Raw genomic sequence first — 20,213 nt, forward strand, 5'->3', positions numbered from 1 at the left:
GCAGCATATTTAAGTCCCCACTTTCAGCAACACGTACAAACTTACCATCTTTCAGTTTTCCAATGTGGTTTGCTGGCAGGAATGCTGTTACTGACAGAAGCCAGCAGCAAGATACAACTATATTTTGGTTTGCTCATCACAGGATGTTAACTGGATGCATAAAGAAATATCAATTTACTCTAAATGTATATGCACACAGTTGTCATAATTTCTGATCACAACTGTGCTGCATCATGTAACTGATTCTGCAAAGGGTTAGAAATTAAATTTTGCATGTGAAGAATCAGCTCTAACAATGTAGATTCTGGCACTAGGTGCAACTGAGGAAAATTCTCCCCCTTCTCACCAGATTGCACGTGTGGAAGCAACTTATTTTTGTTGCCTGGCCATGAACAACAATAGACAATTTACCAGCACACGCTAATGAATATATCAAATAAAATTTAAATGTACTTGATGTTTAACAAAAATGTTTCAGGCACAGATTCTTTCATCAGACTGATACATATGGGTCCAAAGGTCTGCAATCAAACACCAAATGAGCCTAGTTTCTGCAAGCATTGTGAGCCTGTTAAGTACTTTGAATATCTTCTGTTCCAATTTCAGATTTCTGATATTTCTGAAGGATCTAGCTTAACTATTAAAATTGTTATAAAGAAAACAGCAGTGTGTAATTAGGTTTCTACAATTCCATCATAATAGTTGATCTGACTATAAATAACACCACTTAACACCGTACTGATTACTGGATTATCGCCATCCTTAATATGAAAAAAAAAAGGTTTTGGAATATTGCACAGCATCACCAAACAGCCTGACACTACTAACCCTTCCATACATTATAATGATAGTGGTTGTAATTTTACCTAAAGGGTCTTAAAAGGCTTTAGTATTTTAACACGCAACATTTCAGCTGCAATTTAACTAAACCTATCATGACCCATATTCAACAATGGCAGCAGTAAAGTTTCTTGCCATAAAGAAAAATTTGCCACACTGCATGACATTTAATCTTCACGCTGTCTGCACAGCCATCTTAAATTATGATAGTGTGGTTGAAGCGGTGTATATTTTCTATTTCAACTATTGGGATTTTCTTGATGGTAAGCTTTCTGAAGAGAAAACAGTTCACATAAAGGATGAATTAACTTTCAAGATAAAACTAAAATTGGAATAAAATTTTGTAGGACTAATATTTAATACCAAAGCATTTAATAACAAGTTTCATCCAGTCATTTTCAGTGTTATTAAGGGTATGAACACAATTCAGTTCACTTGGGAGGTCTCTAGTCAGCAGAGACTTGCATTCTATCAGTCTAACCTAAATTTAAATCCACATCCTAACCGTGAGAAGGCATGTAACCAATATATTACCAAACATCTTATGGGGGTCAATTTCTAAATATTTCAATGCCAATGTAAGAAACAATGTACAATAATTAATGCACATCACTTAATATATCCCATTTTTAAAACAGTGCCTTTACAGATAGGCATTTTACCTTCTATGGATTTCACTTGCTAAAACAAAAAGCACTTCACACAACACGAAGGAATCCAGATTTTTCTATGTTGATCAACTGAAAACAGATGTTTTATACCCATTTCAATTTTAAAAACAATTAAATGTAAAGATCTGTACACATCGCTGAAAGAATTCAGGATGTAATGAATAGGCGAACTTTAACTGAGCTACATAGTAGTTGCTCCCTAGTATTATTCATCCATTTTTATTAATTGTTATAAAACTGTCAAAAAACTGGAAACTCTTACTGTAATGAGAAATTTCATGCACTTCTACAGCAAAGTTTCTTAGGTGGATTTGCATCTCTGGTACCAAAAAGCAACAGGAAAACAAGGTACACATTAAATACCTTCGATAGTTAAAATCTATTAAAATACAAGCAGTGAGAATTCAAAATGTGTATAAATACTTCAGTTACTCTTTAGTGTTATACAGATATGAATCCCTTTAATACACATCAAACATGCAACTAGCTTAGTGCTGGCCCACATTCAAGATAAGGGGCTCCACACAGAAAACTACTTAGAGGAAACATAAAGCTTGTATGTTTTTAATCATTTTCTCTTCAAGAAACCACTAACTCAGAGTTAAATATTTCAAGTATTGCTAAACCATACTTATTCATCACAATTTTCAGTCCTCTGCATAATGCACTCACCAAAAACCATCAGCAAAATCAAATGTTTGCTGATTTCCTTACTAACCAGGTTGAACAGATGCATTGCAATTGGTTGTAAAAATGCAATGCATAAACACATTTAAAAAGGAAAAAAGATTATTTGACACTATTTCATTCACATTTTAGAAATTAAGATTTCTGGCAGACCAATGAGAATTCTTGCAGATATATATTTTTATACATATAACATTTCTCCATGGTGCTTCCATCAATTCTATTCGAACATTTTTAAATGCACACAATCCATCTCACATTCAGTAACTGCTCGTGAGCATATGTAACTTGCTTGTGCATAGCCAGAAAGATTTTTAAAAGGGTGGTAAGAGATAGACAGCAAAAGGTAAAACCAGTTAACAATAACTTTCTTCCTATAAACCAATAACAAAAGATAAAATAGCAGAAATGTAAAATTTGCATAAGAACAATTTCGGTAAACCACAAGTTGCTTTCTCTACTGGAGAAACTTAACTGACTCTCAAGATGGAGCTGACCCCATTTCAAGTCAGAGTGTCTCAATGAAAGTAAACCTGCACATAACCCTGACTGCAGCACTTCGTTACAACTGCAAACTCTATCTTTTCTGTAACAAATCAACTTTGGAGTGTGTATTTTCTTTATATGTTTAAAAAATGAAATTGTCTATTGACAGCAGCAATTAAATACAATGATTACCCATAAAGCCTCTATTTTAAAAAATAAGTTCCTATTTCAGAAACTTTTTTATGTCAATGGGACTCTGACTCAATGAACATGCTCAGGAGAAATTCAAAATCGTGCCCTGTAAGCAGCTTTACATTTATTTTGTTCAGGTCATCACCATTGATTGATGGCACAACGCTGCATAGTAATGGGGAAAAAGATGCAGCTTTAAGGATCATCACTATGACCACACATAGAACGGTCAAATTATTTTCCACTATACAACTTAATAGAAATTTTTTTTTATTTTAAACAGAACACACGCAGCTTTTGACAGGTTATGTTAAAAATTTCAGAACAGGAAAAGAAAGCTGTGTTTCATGAATGCTTGCTGAGAGAAAGTCCATTATGCAGAAATTAGCCAAGGGTGACACACAAAAGAATAAGTGTGCAAGAAATATATTAAATACTGCAATCCCAAAAGAAAATAAGGTCTGAGGTTTAACAGAATGTATAACCTTACAAGAGCATGCTGCTCATACAGTATTGGAAAATGAGAGGGAGAATGGAAGATTTTCAGAATGCATGATGCAATTAAAAAGCATTAAATTTTGATTGTGATCTCTCAGTGTGCCTTCATACAGCAATGTGCTCTGTGGTAATTCTCTACTTCTACAACAATCTTCCTTACTGAACAATTAACACCCAATCATTACTGCAGAATACAGGCTTTGTCTAAAATGACAGTACTTATAAAATGCGCCAAATTTACATGTTTATTAAATCAAACTTTCAATTCTCAGCATCCATCATCATCTTGCCATCTTGTGTAGTTTGCGTAGATACTTCTGCATGATTGCTGTGCCAAAAGTACTATGGCTACTGTTAAAATCAGTCATGATGCTATCTTAAAATGCACAGCTCACAATCCATCACTGTTAATGGCAAGAGTACAAGGAGAAAATTAAGGAGTATCTGGAATTGCAGGAAGTCAGCAATCACAGTTCCATGGCCAAAGTCAGACCAGAATTATCTTTGCCAATACAGGAAAAAGGTTGTTTTGATTTCAGATCAATACTGTAGTAAATGTAGTGTTATAAAACCCATCATTCCAAGTATACCACAAGCCAAATTTAACTGCCGCATTACTAATTCTTCATGATGACACTATTCCACAGAGGAATAGGGGGGAAAAGAAAGATAATGCCAAAGAGGATTTTCACATCTACTGTCCACAAATACTTTTAAGAATCCACTGGTTAGGAAACTTGTCACATGCAAAGAAAAGACTGCTACAAGCCAGAGTAACCAGTGAAGAAAGTTAAGTCAGAGTTCAGTCACGCACTGCCAGATCCTGGCACCCAGAGACCAAACATCTTTCAGAAAAGTGGCCCATCAATTCACTCCACCCTTTGAAGAATACATCATATTTCATAGACAAATAAAAAAGTCTCCATTCTCTCATCTGTAACAGAATCTGACGGGATTTGAACTCTCCCAAAATGGAATTGCCACCAAATCAAATAGAAAAGTTGTGAATTTCAACACAATCTACTACTTTGCAGGAGGAGGGCATCTGAGAACTTCAAACTTAATCAGCAAAAAAATTATTTCATTTTCCAGTTGACTGCTTCTTTGGCACTGCAGACCGCTTGGCTTGCCACAGGTGATTGTGAATTGTGATAGCGTCCACACTGACTGACATGGTTTTTGTAGGTATTAAGCTAAACAGCTTTCTGTCCGAGCTGTATTTGTAAAGCTTGTCGATCATCTTCTTATTAATGTTTTTTGGCCCTGTCCCAGTTAACTTCAGGATCTCTTCAGAGTCTGGGGAATAAGCATAAAGTGCTCGGAACTGGCAGCCGGCATCACGGAACAAGATGATGTAATGGTTAGCCTCGCATTTCTCAAGCTCCTGGGAAGATAAATCAAAATGGATTTCTCAAAATATTTAAATGGTAAATTTAACATTTTTATGAGTACAAAACAGTGATGCCATTTCTTAGATTGGTCACATAATTATCTAAAATAGATGCAAAGTTGGTCACACCTCAAAGTGCAAGCTGTATCACTCGACCAAAACCATTGGAAGTTTCATGCCTTTTTGAATAGAGCTGTTCACAGTTGCTGGAATCAGAAGTTAATGCATCTGCACATTGTTCGGCATACCATAAGATATAGGAGAATAATTAGGCATTTGGTTTATCAATCCTGCTTTCCCTTTTGATCATGGCTGATATGTTTCATAACCCCATTCTTCTACCTTCTCCCCATAATCCTTAATCCCTTTACTAATCAAAAACTTATCTATCTCAGTCTTAAATGCACTAAATAACTTGACCTCCACAGTCTTCCGTGGCAACCAATTCCAAATTAACCATGCTCCAGCTGAAGAAATTCCTCCTCACCTCAGTTCTCAGGTGTTGTCTCTTCAGTCGGAGGTTGTGCCTTCAAATCCTCACCTCTCCTATTACTGGGAGAATCTTCTCCACATACACAATATCCACATAAACAAATTACGCATGAATTACAAAAAAACTAGAGGCTATACTGAAGGGGGGGGGGGGGGGGGTAGTAAGGTGATCTCAGAGTGCCTTTGTGCAGCTTGCAACAGTAATTCACTTCTATCCAAATTTCAACTGTCAGTCTTTTTGAACTGAAAATCACCTACATTGCTGTCCAGCAAAGGTGACAGCTTGATCAAATGCCTCTACCAAAGATCCAATTGAGTACAGCTACATGTGGAAGTCTCAGACTTTTCCTTGCTGCTGAGAAGTAGCAGCAACTTCAATTCCATAGGACAATACAGTTAGGATCACACTTTCCCTGACACAATGCATTGGAGATTCAAGCCTCAAACTAAAAAACCAAAAGATCCTGACACACACAAGTATCAACTTATAAAATATTATCACTATTTCCGTTGTTCAGTTTTGTCCTCATTTTTCTTCACAAAATTTAATACACGTCCAGACAAAGCTTTGATCTTGGGTGAAAAATAAGTGAAAATATGCGGTGAAAAGGTGCTGACTGGTTTGGAGAAATAGATGCATAATGATATAAATGCATAATCATTTAAGAATAATTAGTTTTAGGAGTTTTAGAAACAACACAAGAGCAGAAAGATAATAAGAAATCTGTACACAGCAATGGCAAGATCACTTGGGTGTTTCATTATAGAAAAGACATTCAGTTCAAAATACATAGCACTATCCAGATGATACCAGGGAATTCTGAAGTGACTGGAGATACTAACATTCTTTCCAATGGAGAAGAAAAAGGTTTAGATGACATTTACGTGAGATTTTTGATGTGGTAAATTCAGAAAGACCATTTGATATGGTTCAGCAGGGCAATGAAATTAATTTCGAATTATTTTGTTGGAAGTCCAGCAGAAATAAAGATCCAAAGGGCCTTCACCTTGGCTGAAGTTTCTATTGACCCTCTACACTTTGAAATCAATTCATTTTTGTGTCAAAGACTAGTGGAGATTTATTCTTCAAGTTTAGTTCAGCCACATCCACATATATTATAGGCAATTTTTTTTTTTAAATCGGCAAATTTTAAATAAAATAGGCAACTTTGTCATCAAGAATATTGAATTAATGACAATATTTTGTTGAACATTTTGTGTTTCTGGAATAAAACTGGAACATTTTTCAGCAAGAAAACCCTTACACACTTATTACATTTCGTGACTGTACTTGATATATCTTAGAAATATAAAATATGCAGTTTCTAAAGGTGAAAATTGGATAATGTAGGGTGGAAATTACTGAAATGATTTCTTTTCACATATAAATTGGTTTTGTGTTACTAACCTCAAGTATTGAGTTTTTCTGTGTCTCATTTACTTTCCCTGCAAGGCAGCAGTGAGAGATAGCATTATGGATTATTGATTTGTTTGACTTGGAGCTCGGTTCCTTGAACAGTTTTGGACCTGCAACACAGTCACAATGTTGATTACAAACAACTCAAAGCTTCAATTCTTAGAATGAATATTGAACAAGAATATTCTACTATTTGTGACTCTACCTGTGTACTCAGCTACTGATGCAATTGATGAGGCTGTGGATGTGTTCTCCCAGTCTCGTTCTGTGTTTCTACTCTGATTTCTGCTCAACACCGAAAATGTTTCCATAGAATCTGTCCTGTAGATCAAGCAAAGCCACAACTTTAATACTGAACAGTAGGATTTGATGTTCCCGAAGAGGTGGTGTTAAACTGATCAATTGACATGAAAAAAAATCCTTTACTCAAAAATTATGTTCTAATGAATTAAAATACAAAACTCAAGATATCCAGTTAGCAACATTTCTACCACAAATCATTTTAGCTTATGTTTCAACTTAAATTATCATCAAGACTAGACATGAACTAAGTTTAAATGTTGCTTTACAGTTGAGGATCTGTCAAAATGTCAATTTTAATTTTTGAATATTTCATCTGAGCACTGAAATCAACACAACAATCTGAATTTCTCAGAAACATTGTTAAACTATCTGCAAATTTTTATTTCCCTATTCAACTTAATTAAATAATCACTATTCATTAGGCTGACAACCATGTTATACAATGGCTATCATTTGAAATTAAAACGAATACAGAGGAATTTCGATTATCCAAAAGACATGGGTGGAGTATTTTGTGCGGTTAATTGAATGCCAGACAATATTGTTTATCCAAGAACAGGACCATGCGATCTTGCTGGATAATCTGATATTTGGATAACTGAATGCCGGATAATACAGGTTTCTCTGTACTTAGATGTCTTTACTTGTCACCTCAGGGTATTTTGTAACATGCAGACAGTACAAACGATTTGGAAGTACTGAAGAAATTGCACAAAAGACTGAACTATGTTACAAGAATTGAAAGGATGAAATCATCATGAAATCATGCCAAGCAACATTCCTCTGGAAAATAAAAGACAAAGAAATGATTTGATGGGGGTCTTTAATATTATGAACAGGTTTAACAGGACGAATGTGAAGCAATTGCTGTTACCAGCCGAGTTCAGAACAAGGGGGTTTTAATAAAGGATAGCCACTTCATTAAGGAATTTAGAAACTATTTCCTTAGAAAAGAGGACAGTGAGAATGCAGAAGTTGCTGCTGCAGGGACTGTCTAAAGAAGATGGCATTTGCACATAGATAGGAAATAGCTCAACACATGACACAAAGGGATACAGAAATAGGGCAAGAGAGTTAATTAGAGTCAGAAGGCATATTTGAAGTAAGAACACAAACATGTACCTGTTGCCCAAATGGCCTGTCGGTGAGTTATAGTGCAAACAGTGATCTGAATAGGCTGGCATGGTGGCTCAGTGGTTAGCAGTGCTACCACACAGCACCAGGGACCCAGGTTCAATTCCAGCCTTGGATGACTGACTGTGTGGAGTTTGCACATTCTCCCTGTGTCTACATGGGTTTCTTTCGGGTGCTCTGGTTTCGACTCAAAGATGTTAGGTGGATTGGCCATGCTAAAACTGACCCAAAAGTGTTGAGAGATGTGCAGGCTGGGTGGTTAACAACAATGGTAAAAGTGGGGTTGTGGGGATAGGGTGGAATACTCTTTGGAGTTCCTGATTCAGTGGAGCAAATGATCTTCAAAGTTTGGGATCACTATACAAATCACTATAAATGCCGGTGGAAACATCACAGAAGCGCTTCACAGGAAGGTCCCAAGCACTGAGGATGTCACCTAGGTAGGGGACGAAACGTCTGCAACACAAATTCCCAGCTCGGCGAACAGAACCACAACAACGAGCAAATGATCTCTATCTGCAATGGAGGGATCCTATGATTCAATAAATAAGGAGTTTAATATTTTATTTGATGAAGTATTTCAGGCACTGATTTGGGAATGTAAAAGAATGCCCCTGAAATTAACATGGATATCTAGCAGATTACGCTTACCTTTGTGAATAACCACCACTACCACTTCCACCACCAGAGTTCACACTTTCTGCCTCAGTAGTAGTAGCTGATGCGAGAGAGAGACTGGAACCAGACTGAGCACTGCTCAGATTATCAGCTAGATCAAAGAAAACAAAAACCAGAAACATCATACAACAGTTTTCTCTTCTAATTTCAATGAATTTGTTGAAACATTTTTCTTTGTTTTTAGGCAGCCTGTTGGAAGCTAAGGTAGAACCAAACTGAGGGTACACTGTTCAGAAAAAGAGAATTCAAATCTTGCTATATTTTAAAATTTTGATCAGTATTTTTCTTCCCTTTTTGTAAACCATATACATTCATTTTCAGTAAAGTAAAACTGAACTTGACATTACAAGGGAAAATTGCCCTAATTGAGCTTTTTTCTTTTAAATTAATGATCTAAAATAAGAAGATGGAAGCTAATGTTTTAATCAGAGTTGGCTCTTCACCCCTTTAAAGATGGTTCCTTAATAGAATGGATGAACACATATCTCAAGCCTGTGCCTATAATATTTAAAACTGTTGTTTAAAGTGCAAAGGTTTCGTCCACTATCCAAATTCCACTGCCTTTGACAAAACTCGTATTGTATGCCTTCACATAATTTTGCATTAGTCAACAAATTTGCCATTGCATTTTCTTTGTGCAGACCAAAAAATCTAATTTGAACACAACAAAATGTGATACATCTCTTAGGCCTGATGGACTTCATTTTCGGGTCTTAGAGAAAATGTGGCTAAATGAGATAAACGATAGTTTGTGTTAATTTTCCAACATTCACTAGGTTCTAGGAAGGTTCGACTAGAAAGATAATACCAACTACAACCCTCTATTCAATAAGGTAGGGAGGGAGTAAACAAGAGTCCATAGGCCAGATAATTGGATATCTGTTGTTAGAATTATTGAGCTAGGTATAAGTGTGCACTTGGAAAAATTTGGGTAATAGGAGAGAGTCAGCATTGCTTTAAGAATGGTCACCCAGTTTATCAATTTATTGGAATTCTTTGAAGCAGTGGTCTTCGATGTGAATATAAGAGAGCATCTTGAGGTGCTGCACTTAAATTTTCTGAGGCATTTCCAGAACGTTATACAAACAAGGTGTGCAATGTAGAAGCTCATAATATGGGGGCAACACAGTAGAATGGACAGAAGATTAGCTGCCTGGCTGGAAACAGAGTACGCACAAATGGTTTATGTCCAATCTGCAGCAGATGATGTGTGGGGCCTCACAAGGGCTTGTGCCGGGCCTTCAAATTTTTTAGAATTTGCATCAATGACTGACGATGGCTAAATTTGCAGATCACACAAAGAAAGGGAGGAAGTACACTGTGGAGGTCACATAGCAAGGATGTATAGGTTGCTAATGGGCCAAAAACTGGTAGATGGACTTCATTAGTTTAGAATTAGGTTTTGCTGTTTTACGAGAGAGATGAGTTTATTCCCTCTGTGTGGAGGCAGAGTCAATTAATTTTTCTTAAGGCAGACGTAGATAGATTATTGTTCCAACATTTAACAGGGATAGATAGGAATGTGGAATTCAGAACATTCAGGCATAAGCCCTTCTTCAGGAATGAGGAGAGTGTGCCAAGCAGGCTAAGATAAAAGGTAGGGAGGAGGGACTTGAGGGAGGGGTGTTGGGAATGCGATAGGTGGAAGGAGGTTAAGGTGAGGGTGATAGGCCGGAGAGGGAGTGGGGGCAGAGAGATCGGGAAGAAGATTGCAGGTCAAGAAGGTGGGGCTGAGTCCGCAGGTTGGGACTGAGATATGGTGGGGGGATGGGAAATGAGGAAGCTGGAGAAATCTGCATTCATCCCTTGTGGTTGGAGGGTTCCTAGACGGAAGATGTGGCGCTCTTCCTCCAGGCATCATGTTGCCATGGTCTGGTGATGGAGGCGGCCAAGGACCTGCATGTCCTTGGCGGAGTGGGAGGGGGAGTTAAAGTGTTCAGCCACGGGCCGTTTGGGTTGGTTGGTGTGGGTGTCCCAGAGGTGTTCTCTGAAACGTTCCGCAAGTAGGCGGCCTGTCTCCCCAATGTAGAGGAGGCCACATCGGGTGCAGCGGATGCAGTAAATGAGGGTGTGTGGAGGTGCAGGTGAATGTGTGACGGATATGGAAGGATCCCTTGGGGCCTTGGAGGGAAGTGAGTGGGGAGGTGTGGGCGCAAGTTTTGCATTTCTTCCGGTTGCAGGGGAAGGTGCCAGGAGTGGAGGTTGGGTTGGTGGGGGGTATGGACTTGACGAGGGAGTCGCGGAGGGAATGGTCTTTCCGGAACACTGATAGGGGAGGGGAGGGAAATATATCCTTGCAGGTCCTTGGCCTCCTCCATCGCCACACCATGGCAACACGACGCCTGGAGGAAGAGTGACTCATCTTCCGCCTAGGAACCCTCCAACCACAAGGGATGAATGCAGATTTCTCCAGCTTCCTCATTTCTCCTCCCCCCACCTTGTCTCAGTCCCAACCCTCGGACTCAGCCCCACCTTCTTGACCTGCAATCTTCTTCCCGACCTCTCCGCCCTATCACCCTCACCTTAACCTCCTTCCACCTATCGCACTTCCAACACCCCTCCCCCAAGTCCCTCCTCCCTACCTTTTATCTTAGCCTGCTTGGCACACCCTCCTCATTCCTGAAGAAGGGCTTATGCCCGAAACGTCGATTCTCCTGCTCCTTGGATGCTGCCTGACCTGCTGCACTTTTCCAGCAACACATTTTTCTTACTAACTGGCAGACCAGGCTTGAAGAGCCAAATGGCCTATATGATTTATATGCTCAAAAGTTTAAAAAAAAAGAGAAAAAATGAACCCTTGCCATTAAATTAACATTGTTCTCCTCCTGAATAAATTATTCATGTGAAAAAACAAGTAACGTACAAAATGAAGGAAAATAATTGATCCATTTTAGCAATACATTTACGGAAAACTAACATAACAGGAGCCACAGCACAATCAGCTGAAACCAAGAAGATAGATGAAGGCAGAGCAGTAGACACTGTATACATGGACCTTAGCAAAGCCTTCAACAAGATTCCACATGACAGGCTCATTAGTAGTCACAGAGGTCTACAGCTTGAAAACAGGCCAGTCGACCCAACTTGCCCATGCCGTGCAATGTTAGATCATATGGGGTCCCAGGAGAGCTAGCCAACTGGATATAAAACTGGCTTTCTGGTAGGAGACAGAGAGGGTGGTAGAGAGTTGTTCAGACTGGAAGCCTGTGACCAGCGGTGTGCCACAAGGATTGGTGCTGGGTCCACTGCTGTTTGTCATTTATACAAACAATGTGGATGAGAATATTTGAAGTATGGTTAGTAAGTTTGTGGATGACATCAAAATTGGTAGTACAGTGGGCATTGAAGAAGGTTATCTCAAGAGTACAATGGGTATATTGATCAACCAAGGCACCAGTGGGTTAAGGAATGGCAGATGGAGTTTAATTCAGATAAATGTGGTGTCGCATTTTGGTCAAACAAACCAGGGCAGGACTTATACAGTTAATGGTAGGGCCCTGGGGAGCATTGTCAAATAGACAGACCTAGGGGTGCAGGTAGATAGTTCTTGAAAGTGGCCTCACAGTTAGGTAGGGTGATGAAGGCGGCTTTTGGCATGCTTGTTTTCATCAGGTGAAAGACAGTACCGGAGTTGGGACATCATGTTACAGCTTCACAAAACATTGGTGAGGCCACATTTGGAGTATTGCGTACAATTCTGGTCACTCTGTTCAATGAAGGCTATTATTAAACTAGAAAGGCTTTAAAAAATATTTACAAGGACATTATCAAGACTGGATAGTGAGAGTTATAAGGAGAGGTTGAATAGGCCAGGACTTTTTTCCCTGGGGTGTTAAGAGGTTGAGGGGTAACCTGATAGGGTTTATCAAATCATGAGAAACATAGATAAGGTTAATATCCAAGGTCTTTTCCCCAGGGTAGAGAAATCTAAAACTAGAGAGCATAAATTAAGGTGAGAGGGGAAAGATGTAAAAGGGAACGGAGGGGCATCTTTTTCACACAAAAGGTGGTGCATTAATGGATTTGAGCTGCCAAAGGAAATAGTAGAGGCAGATACAATGGCAAAATTTAAAGGAAATTCAGAAAAAATACATGGGAAGGAAAGGTCGAGAGGGATATGGGTCAAACACAGGCAAATGAGATTCAGTCAGTTTAGGAACCTTGGTCAGCATGGGTGAGTTGTGCCGAAGGGTCTGTTTCCATGCTGTAGATTCTTTTAGTCAAAGAATCATAAGGATTCTTTCATCCACTTTTCCACCTAGAAGATAGGAACATTGGAGGAGGAGGCAACTATTTAGTCCAATGAGCCTCTACCATTAAACAGATCATGCCACATTGCTATCTCCAGATTCACTGATGTCACTAGCATCCAGAAATCTATCGATTTCAGTCTTGAACATGCTCAAATGATTGAACTTCCACAGCCTTCAATACAGGCCCTGCTTCCTCAATCTGCTACCTTAAGAAATAAGGTGGCAAACCACTGCTATACTCCAGCGCAAGGTGACCAAAACTGTACAGAATACTCCAACTGCAGTTTCACCAAGGCTTCATGCATTTGGACCAAGTCAGCTTTACTTTTGTGATGAAGGCCTTTCAAACTGGTTGTTGCAACTGTAGGTTAGCTTTCTGTGACTCATCAAAGGCACCCACTGCTTTTGGACATCAACACTCCCGAACCTGTCACCACTTAAAAAGTATGCAGTCTTTGCGTTTTTTCTTATCAAAAAAACTTCATACTTGTTCACATTATATTCTACCTACCATGCCCTTGTCCATTCACTCAGCCTGCCCAAATCCCTTTGAAGTCTCCTTGTGTCCTCCTGAGAACTTCCAAAATTAAGAGGAACTGTGCCATTAGCAAATGTGTAAATTTCTTTGGACTCCACCAAATAATTTTCTCGCAATTATGATCAACTTCAGCCCTAGCAGTGATCTTTTCATTACCCTACTAGTGACTGATTGCCATCCTAAAAATGGTCTGTTTATTCTTACGGTTTTCTGTTTGTTAACCCACTCTCAATTCATAACTGCATATTACTCCCAATGTTTTGTGTTCTCAAATTTGCTTACTAACGTCCTGTCAAAAGCCTTCTGAAAATCCAAATAAATATACTTGTTATCCTTTATTAATGGCACAAGTAACATCTTCAAAAAAACTCCCAAGAGATCTGTCAAACATGACTGCCCTTTCAGAAATCCATGCTGACTCTGCCCAATTATACAGTTTTTAAGTGTCTAGTTATCACATCCTTTATAATTGTTTTTAACATTTTCTCCAACCATACCAATGTTAAATTAAGAGGCTTGAAGTGCTCCATTTTCTCTCTCCATCCCTTAAATAGTTTGGTCAAACCTGCTACTTTCCATCTTGAAGGAACTTTCCCAGGATGTGTAGAATTTGCATTCGAAGTCATTTGCATACAGCTTGCACCTATAATTTGTGCTTGCAGATTATCAAGGTAATTAATAATTAGTTGATTTGGATCCGCAATCATGGCAGTCTGTATTCACTTGGCTAGGACAGCAGAGTTTAGACATCTATTATTAAAAGAAAACTTTGAAAGAATTGACAGGGAACCGCTGCCTGAGTTGGAAGATATTCTCGAATAGCAAAATAGGTACCTTTAGCATGTGGTACCATTTCAATTTCTATAAAGAGATATGTTAAAAAAGTGGTTGGTGGAGGTGGGTCGAACATGGATTTCAGCTACCATTTCAAAAACGCATGCACAATAATGAATGTGTTGACCTTTAGCTTTAAGGGTAACCTAAACAGTCATACTGATACTTTTAGAACTGAATTTTGCAATATATGATTATACTGGTCTCGTGCCAACTCAAAATGCAATGAGAACATAGCACAGCATGGGAGTCTTATGAAAATAAGTTGTAGTGCAATTGCAAGTCAGAGCAAAAACACATTGCAGAGTTACACTGCATTATTTTTAATCTCAATGTTCAACTATATCAACTTCACACTGATACAATAACAGTAGGCATTTACGTCTGAAAATCTGATATTTATAATATTTTGGAGACATAGTGGCTCAGTAGTTAGCATTGCTGCCTCACAGCACCAGGGACCGGAGTTCATTTCTAGCCTCAGGCTTCTGTCTGGGTGGAGTTTGCATGTTCTCCTCCTGTCTACATGGGTTTTCTCTGGGTGCTCCGGTTTCCTCCCACAGTCCAAATATGTGCAATTAGATGGAGTGTCCAGGGATGTGCAGGTTAGATGGGGTAGCCATGGGAAATACAGTGCTATAGGACAGGGGATGGGCCTGGCTGGGATGCTGGAGGATCGGTGTGCTCCTGATGACCGAATGGCCTGCTTCCACACTGTAGGGATTCTATCATACAATTTCCTGCTTCATTTTGACTTACGGGTAGAAGGATATTGAGATGGGGGTTCGCTAGAAGATTCCTCCCGATGCACTGATTTTGGGCGCTGCTTCTTAACTTTAGGCCTGGGTTTAACAAGTCCTTGTTCCTCAAGAATTTGTTGTTGTTTACGCCGCAGATACTCCTGTTTGATCAACTCTCTCCGTGCTTTCTCCTCTTCTTTGCGAATCCGATCTTCTTCAGCTTTGCGCCTTTTAAAACAAAATTGACTTAGATGTTTTTAACAGGAGTGTATTGTGAAGATCACAAGTCAAATATACATTTGTAAAGACCCTGAATAGAAAATCACTTGATAATACATTTTGAAAACCAAAATTTTTAGCTTTTGTACTGAAAATAAATACCTAGGTTTTTAAGCAATTTAGGTGAGGCAATGCCCTGGGTATTATTGACATTAGTCCCATGTGGTTGGAGGGTCCCAAGGCAAAAGTTGAGGTGTTCTTTCTCCAGGTGTCAGGTGGCTAGAATTTAGTGGTGGAGGTGGCCCAGGACTTGTAGTCCTTGGCAGAGTGGGAGGGGGAGCTGAAGTGTTCGACCACAAGGCAGTGGAGCTGATTGGTGTATCTGTCCCAGACATGTTCTCTGAAATGTTCTGCAAGTTGGTGTCCTGTCTCTCCAATGCAGAGGGGACCACACCGAGAGTAACGGACACAGTAGATGAAGTGTTTGGAGGTGCAGGAAAATCTCTGCCGGATATGGAAGGATCCTTTGGGGCCTTGGATGGACCACACAGGAAACTGATGAAATTGATATTGATCCTGTGTGGTCCATCCAAGGCCCCAAAGGATCCTTCCATTAATTATTCCAGACCCAACTCAGCACCGCCCTCTTGAAATATCCATCTTTCTTTTCACCTGTCTGCTCCACCTTCCACTCCGACCGATCACCATCACCCCACCCCCCATCTTCATCTACCTATCGCCCCCCCAGCTCCATCCCTCTCCCTTTTATCTCTCAGCTCCCTTGGGTCCCCACTCATTCCTGATAAATTCCTTTATACACCCAAGTATAATTTCATCCCTTCACTACATCTCTATTCATACCTCCTTCTGGTGGACTGGAAACTTCTGGAAGAAACGAAGTAGAGTGCAGAGGGAAAATTAACTCTACTATATTGAGCAGTCTTTGAGAAAAGGATGCCTCAACAATAATGACATAGTCAAGCTCTCTGATCAGATATGGCAAAAATACATTGCATAATTTAAAAGGAAGCTAAACAGCAATGAAATTAGATCAAAATTAGATCAAAGGCTAGTTTAAAAGGAACTATGGTAAATCTGGGAGCAGAACAACCAATTACTTTAGAGCAGCATTGTAAAACTTAAGCCGACAATTGAGTGAATAAAGTTGAAGAAAACTCTGCAAATAAGAGACAAACCAGGGATCAGGTGTTTATCGAAAGCAAGCAGTACATTTATCAGAATAGAAAGTGTTTCATTCTTGTAATTTCAATGGGCTTAACCCAAGTGAACTGTTTTATCAATAACTGTTTCAAATGTTACGGTTCAACTTATGTCACATGTTCTTTAACAGTTGTCTTACCTTGCAGCTTAATTATGGGCAAAAATAGGTTTCAATGCAGTTAAGATCACAAATCAGTATGTTTTAACGGATTTTAACTTCCAGCTTACAGCACAGAACCACTGGGGTTGTATCTGATACTACGAGCAATATCTGCAGTTCTATTTAAAACTCAACGATGCCTCACCTTGCTTCATCGCGTTTCTGCTCTATTTCAGCATCCAGCTGCTGTCTTCGTAAGCGAGCTTCCTCTGCTTTGCGCTGCTGTTTTAAAAGGAATGCAGCCCGTTTCTTTGCCAACTCATCTTCTGCTTTCTGATCATCCTGCAGGGAGCAAAGAATGAACAACAGGGTAGGCACAATAGGCACAAGATGAAAACTATCAATCACAACTTTAGACTGGCACACAATTGCAAAAACTAATTGCAAATATCTTCTCGTACATTCTGAAATATATCCCATGACTATCTTGCAATGACAGAACCATTTATCAAGCAACATGCTTTGTTATTCTACTCTGAAGTGGAATTGCCCCATTCTTTTAAAGTCATAAAATATAATTGCTGTAAATATCTCTCCTCAGAACACTGAGTTTAATTACTAATTGTTAAGGGACATTTGCAGATTGGAACATGCTTGTAAATTATCAGTGGCAAGTCAAATAAAAAGCATGCAACAACACTAGTCGCGTCCTTTCTAAAACACCTTTGGCTATCTGGAAAATGAAAGGACTTAGTACTTTCATCGAAAATCCATTCAATTTTTGTAGGTCTCTGCTTACATTAAAGTAATAGAAAGGTATAGGACTACTAGTGAATATTGTGTTGCCTAATTTTTGACACTACAGTAGTGTACTGTATATTACCTTGTAAATTGAGGAGATGCAGTTTCTCAACTCTCACCACTTGGTGGCATTTAAGCAGAAATACTTTTATTACACTTGTTACACTTTCGCAGACGGCCAAACGTCTGAACTCAGAACACCACAAAGTCAAGACTAAATGGAATTCTTCATATTCAACACACGAAAATGTCAGACATTTTGACTTTCTGATAGTTAACCTTGCAATTTCTGGAAAACAAATGATGGTTTCTACCATCATTTAACTTCAAGCTGTTTTAAGCAGCACCTGGCTTTTACATTAGAGATATACTGACCTATTTTTGGCTGACTGTAGCATGTTTGCATCAGACTACAAAATAAAACACTTTACAAATGGATTAAAGGTTCAATTTATCAGAAAATATCCCTCAAATGAAATGCAACCAAACAAAATTACAATACTGTTGGAACACTTAGTAAATCACAAGATTGTTACAGTTCAAAAGAGGACTATTCAGCCCATCATGCCTGCAATACCTCAGTAAATAAGCATTATGACTAAGTGTCATTCTCTTGCCTTGCCCCTGTAACCCTGAATATAGTTACTTCAGAAAAAATATCAGCAAATGCCCTGTTTAATGGTGCAATTGAACTTGCCTTTACCACAGAGTGTGTTCTTTCACACAGCATAGTTGCTTTTGCTAATTATCTTATATCCCTGCTCTCTCATTTGCGATCCTTTAATGAGGTGAAACTGCTTTCCACTATGTACTCTGTTCGGTCCTTGTGATTTTGAAATCTTCTACCAAATCTCCTCTTAGCCTTCTTGGGAGAAGCTTGTTAGTTATTGGTTAGCACTGCTGTTTCACAGCACCAGGGACCCAGGTTTGAATCCAGCCTTGGGTGACTGTCTAAAGTTTGCACATTCACCCTGTGTCTGAGTGGGTTTCCTCCCACAATCCAAAGATGTGCAGGTTAGATGGATTGGTCAGGCTAAAAATGGACCCTTAGGTGTTCAGACATGTGCAGGCATTAGCCATGGAAAATGCAGGGATAAGATCGGGGCGGGGGGGGGGGGGGGATGCTCTTTGGAGGGTTGGTGTGGACTTGATAGACTAAATGACTATTGAGATTCTACACTGTAGAGATTCTACCATCCAAAGAAACAGTCCCAACTTTATCAAAAAAAACAACTGCAGTTGCTGGAAATCAAACAAAAACAGAAACTGCTGGAAAAAAAAAAAATCAGGTCTGGCAGCATCCACGGAGAGAAAACAGAGAACCGTTCTGAAGAAGAGTCACTGTACCCGGAACATTAACTAAATTTTAGCAATCTATCTTCATTATCCCTGGAACCGTTCTTGCAAAACGTCTTCTGAAATCTCTCCAATACAATTGCATTCGTCGTATGTGCAGAACCCAGAATTGTAACAATATTCCAGCTGAGTCTTAACTAGTGTATTGTACGGTTAAACGTAACCTCCTTGCTACTGTACAACACATGTCTATTAATAAAGCCTAGGATACTGTATGCTTTATTAACTGCTCAGTCTACCTGTGCTGCCAGGTGTTGTGACTTTTGTGATATATACACCCAGTTTTCTCTATTCTTGCACATCTTATTTTACACTACAGTTCCATGTTTTGTTCTCAACCAAAATTCATCACTGCATACCTTTCCACATTTAACTTTATCTATCAATTATTTGCCCAGTCACCTAATATTCCAATTTGTAGTTTCTCACTCTCCCCCTCACAATTTGTAATGCTTCCATGTTTGGTATCATCCACAAACTGGAAACTGTCCCATGCACACCAAGGTCTAGATAATTAATAGACAACCAGGATGAGCAAGACTCACAAAATTGACCATCTGTGAACTCCTCTATAAACCTCCCTATAACTTGAAAAATAGCCATTAACCCTTTGTTTCTTATCCCTCAGCAATCCTTGCTGTTACTGGTCTGTTTCTTCCACAAATAGTAACTTTTCTCACAAGACTGCTATGTGCCACTGTATCAAATAATACATAAGTCCTTCAGCCCATGAGACCACGCCAGCTTTTCTGAAGGACAATCTGATTAGTTGTATGTACCAGACACCCCATATTTCAGTATTTATTTTCCTTTAAGTATTTACCCAATTGCATTTTGGAAAATAATACTTAATTGGTTTACACAATGTAAGTGCATACCAAATCTTTGATCAGATTACATGAAAAAAGCATTTCCCCATTCACCTTTGGTGCTTTTGCCAAGATCTTAAATCTGTTCTCTCTGGCTATCAACCCTTCAGCCACAGGTAATAGTTTCTCTTCAATCACTGTCGTAAACCTTGATTTAAACACATTTAGCAAATTTCCTCTCAGCCTTCTCCAAGAACAACCACAGCTACTGCAGTCCACCTGGACAACTACAATCCACTTTCCTGGAATCAATTCAGCAAAAGTCCGCAAAGTCTTCACATCTTTCTTAAAGACTGGTGCTGAAATTCTCTAAACTCATGTTTAACGCTGATTAGCATAAATGCCTGGCTTTACTACCCAGGACAGGATTAGCCTACGGGCATCAGGACCCACCATCAGTATCAATGGGAGTAAAAAGCCTGCACTCAGGAGAATGGTCATATATCTGAATCGGACAGTGGCCAGAAGGTTTCATCACCCAGTGAAGAATGAGT

The 20,213-nt window shown here is 39.1% G+C and overlaps 1 protein-coding gene across 4 annotated transcripts in view; it reads right to left on the minus strand.

Annotated features, from left to right (window-relative positions):
- Window positions 1-3,129: 3,129 nt before the first annotated feature.
- camsap1b (calmodulin regulated spectrin-associated protein 1b) overlaps window positions 3,130-20,213 on the minus strand; it is a 111,246-nt gene continuing 94,162 nt past the window's right edge. For all 4 annotated transcript variants that reach the window (XM_072565817.1, XM_072565820.1, XM_072565819.1 and 1 more), the window contains 6 exons: window positions 16,899-17,035; window positions 15,173-15,381; window positions 8,762-8,879; window positions 6,879-6,994; window positions 6,665-6,783; window positions 3,130-4,758 (listed from right to left, as the gene is read on the minus strand). In XM_072565817.1, coding sequence (XP_072421918.1) covers window positions 4,456-4,758; window positions 6,665-6,783; window positions 6,879-6,994; window positions 8,762-8,879; window positions 15,173-15,381; window positions 16,899-17,035 — 1,002 coding nt within the window. In that variant the 3' untranslated portion in view covers window positions 3,130-4,455. The remainder of the gene's footprint in view (window positions 4,759-6,664; window positions 6,784-6,878; window positions 6,995-8,761; window positions 8,880-15,172; window positions 15,382-16,898; window positions 17,036-20,213) is intronic.

Source organism: Chiloscyllium punctatum, chromosome 49 (assembly GCF_047496795.1).
Source record: "Chiloscyllium punctatum isolate Juve2018m chromosome 49, sChiPun1.3, whole genome shotgun sequence".
In the NCBI taxonomy this organism is placed as follows: Eukaryota; Metazoa; Chordata; class Chondrichthyes; order Orectolobiformes; family Hemiscylliidae; genus Chiloscyllium; species Chiloscyllium punctatum.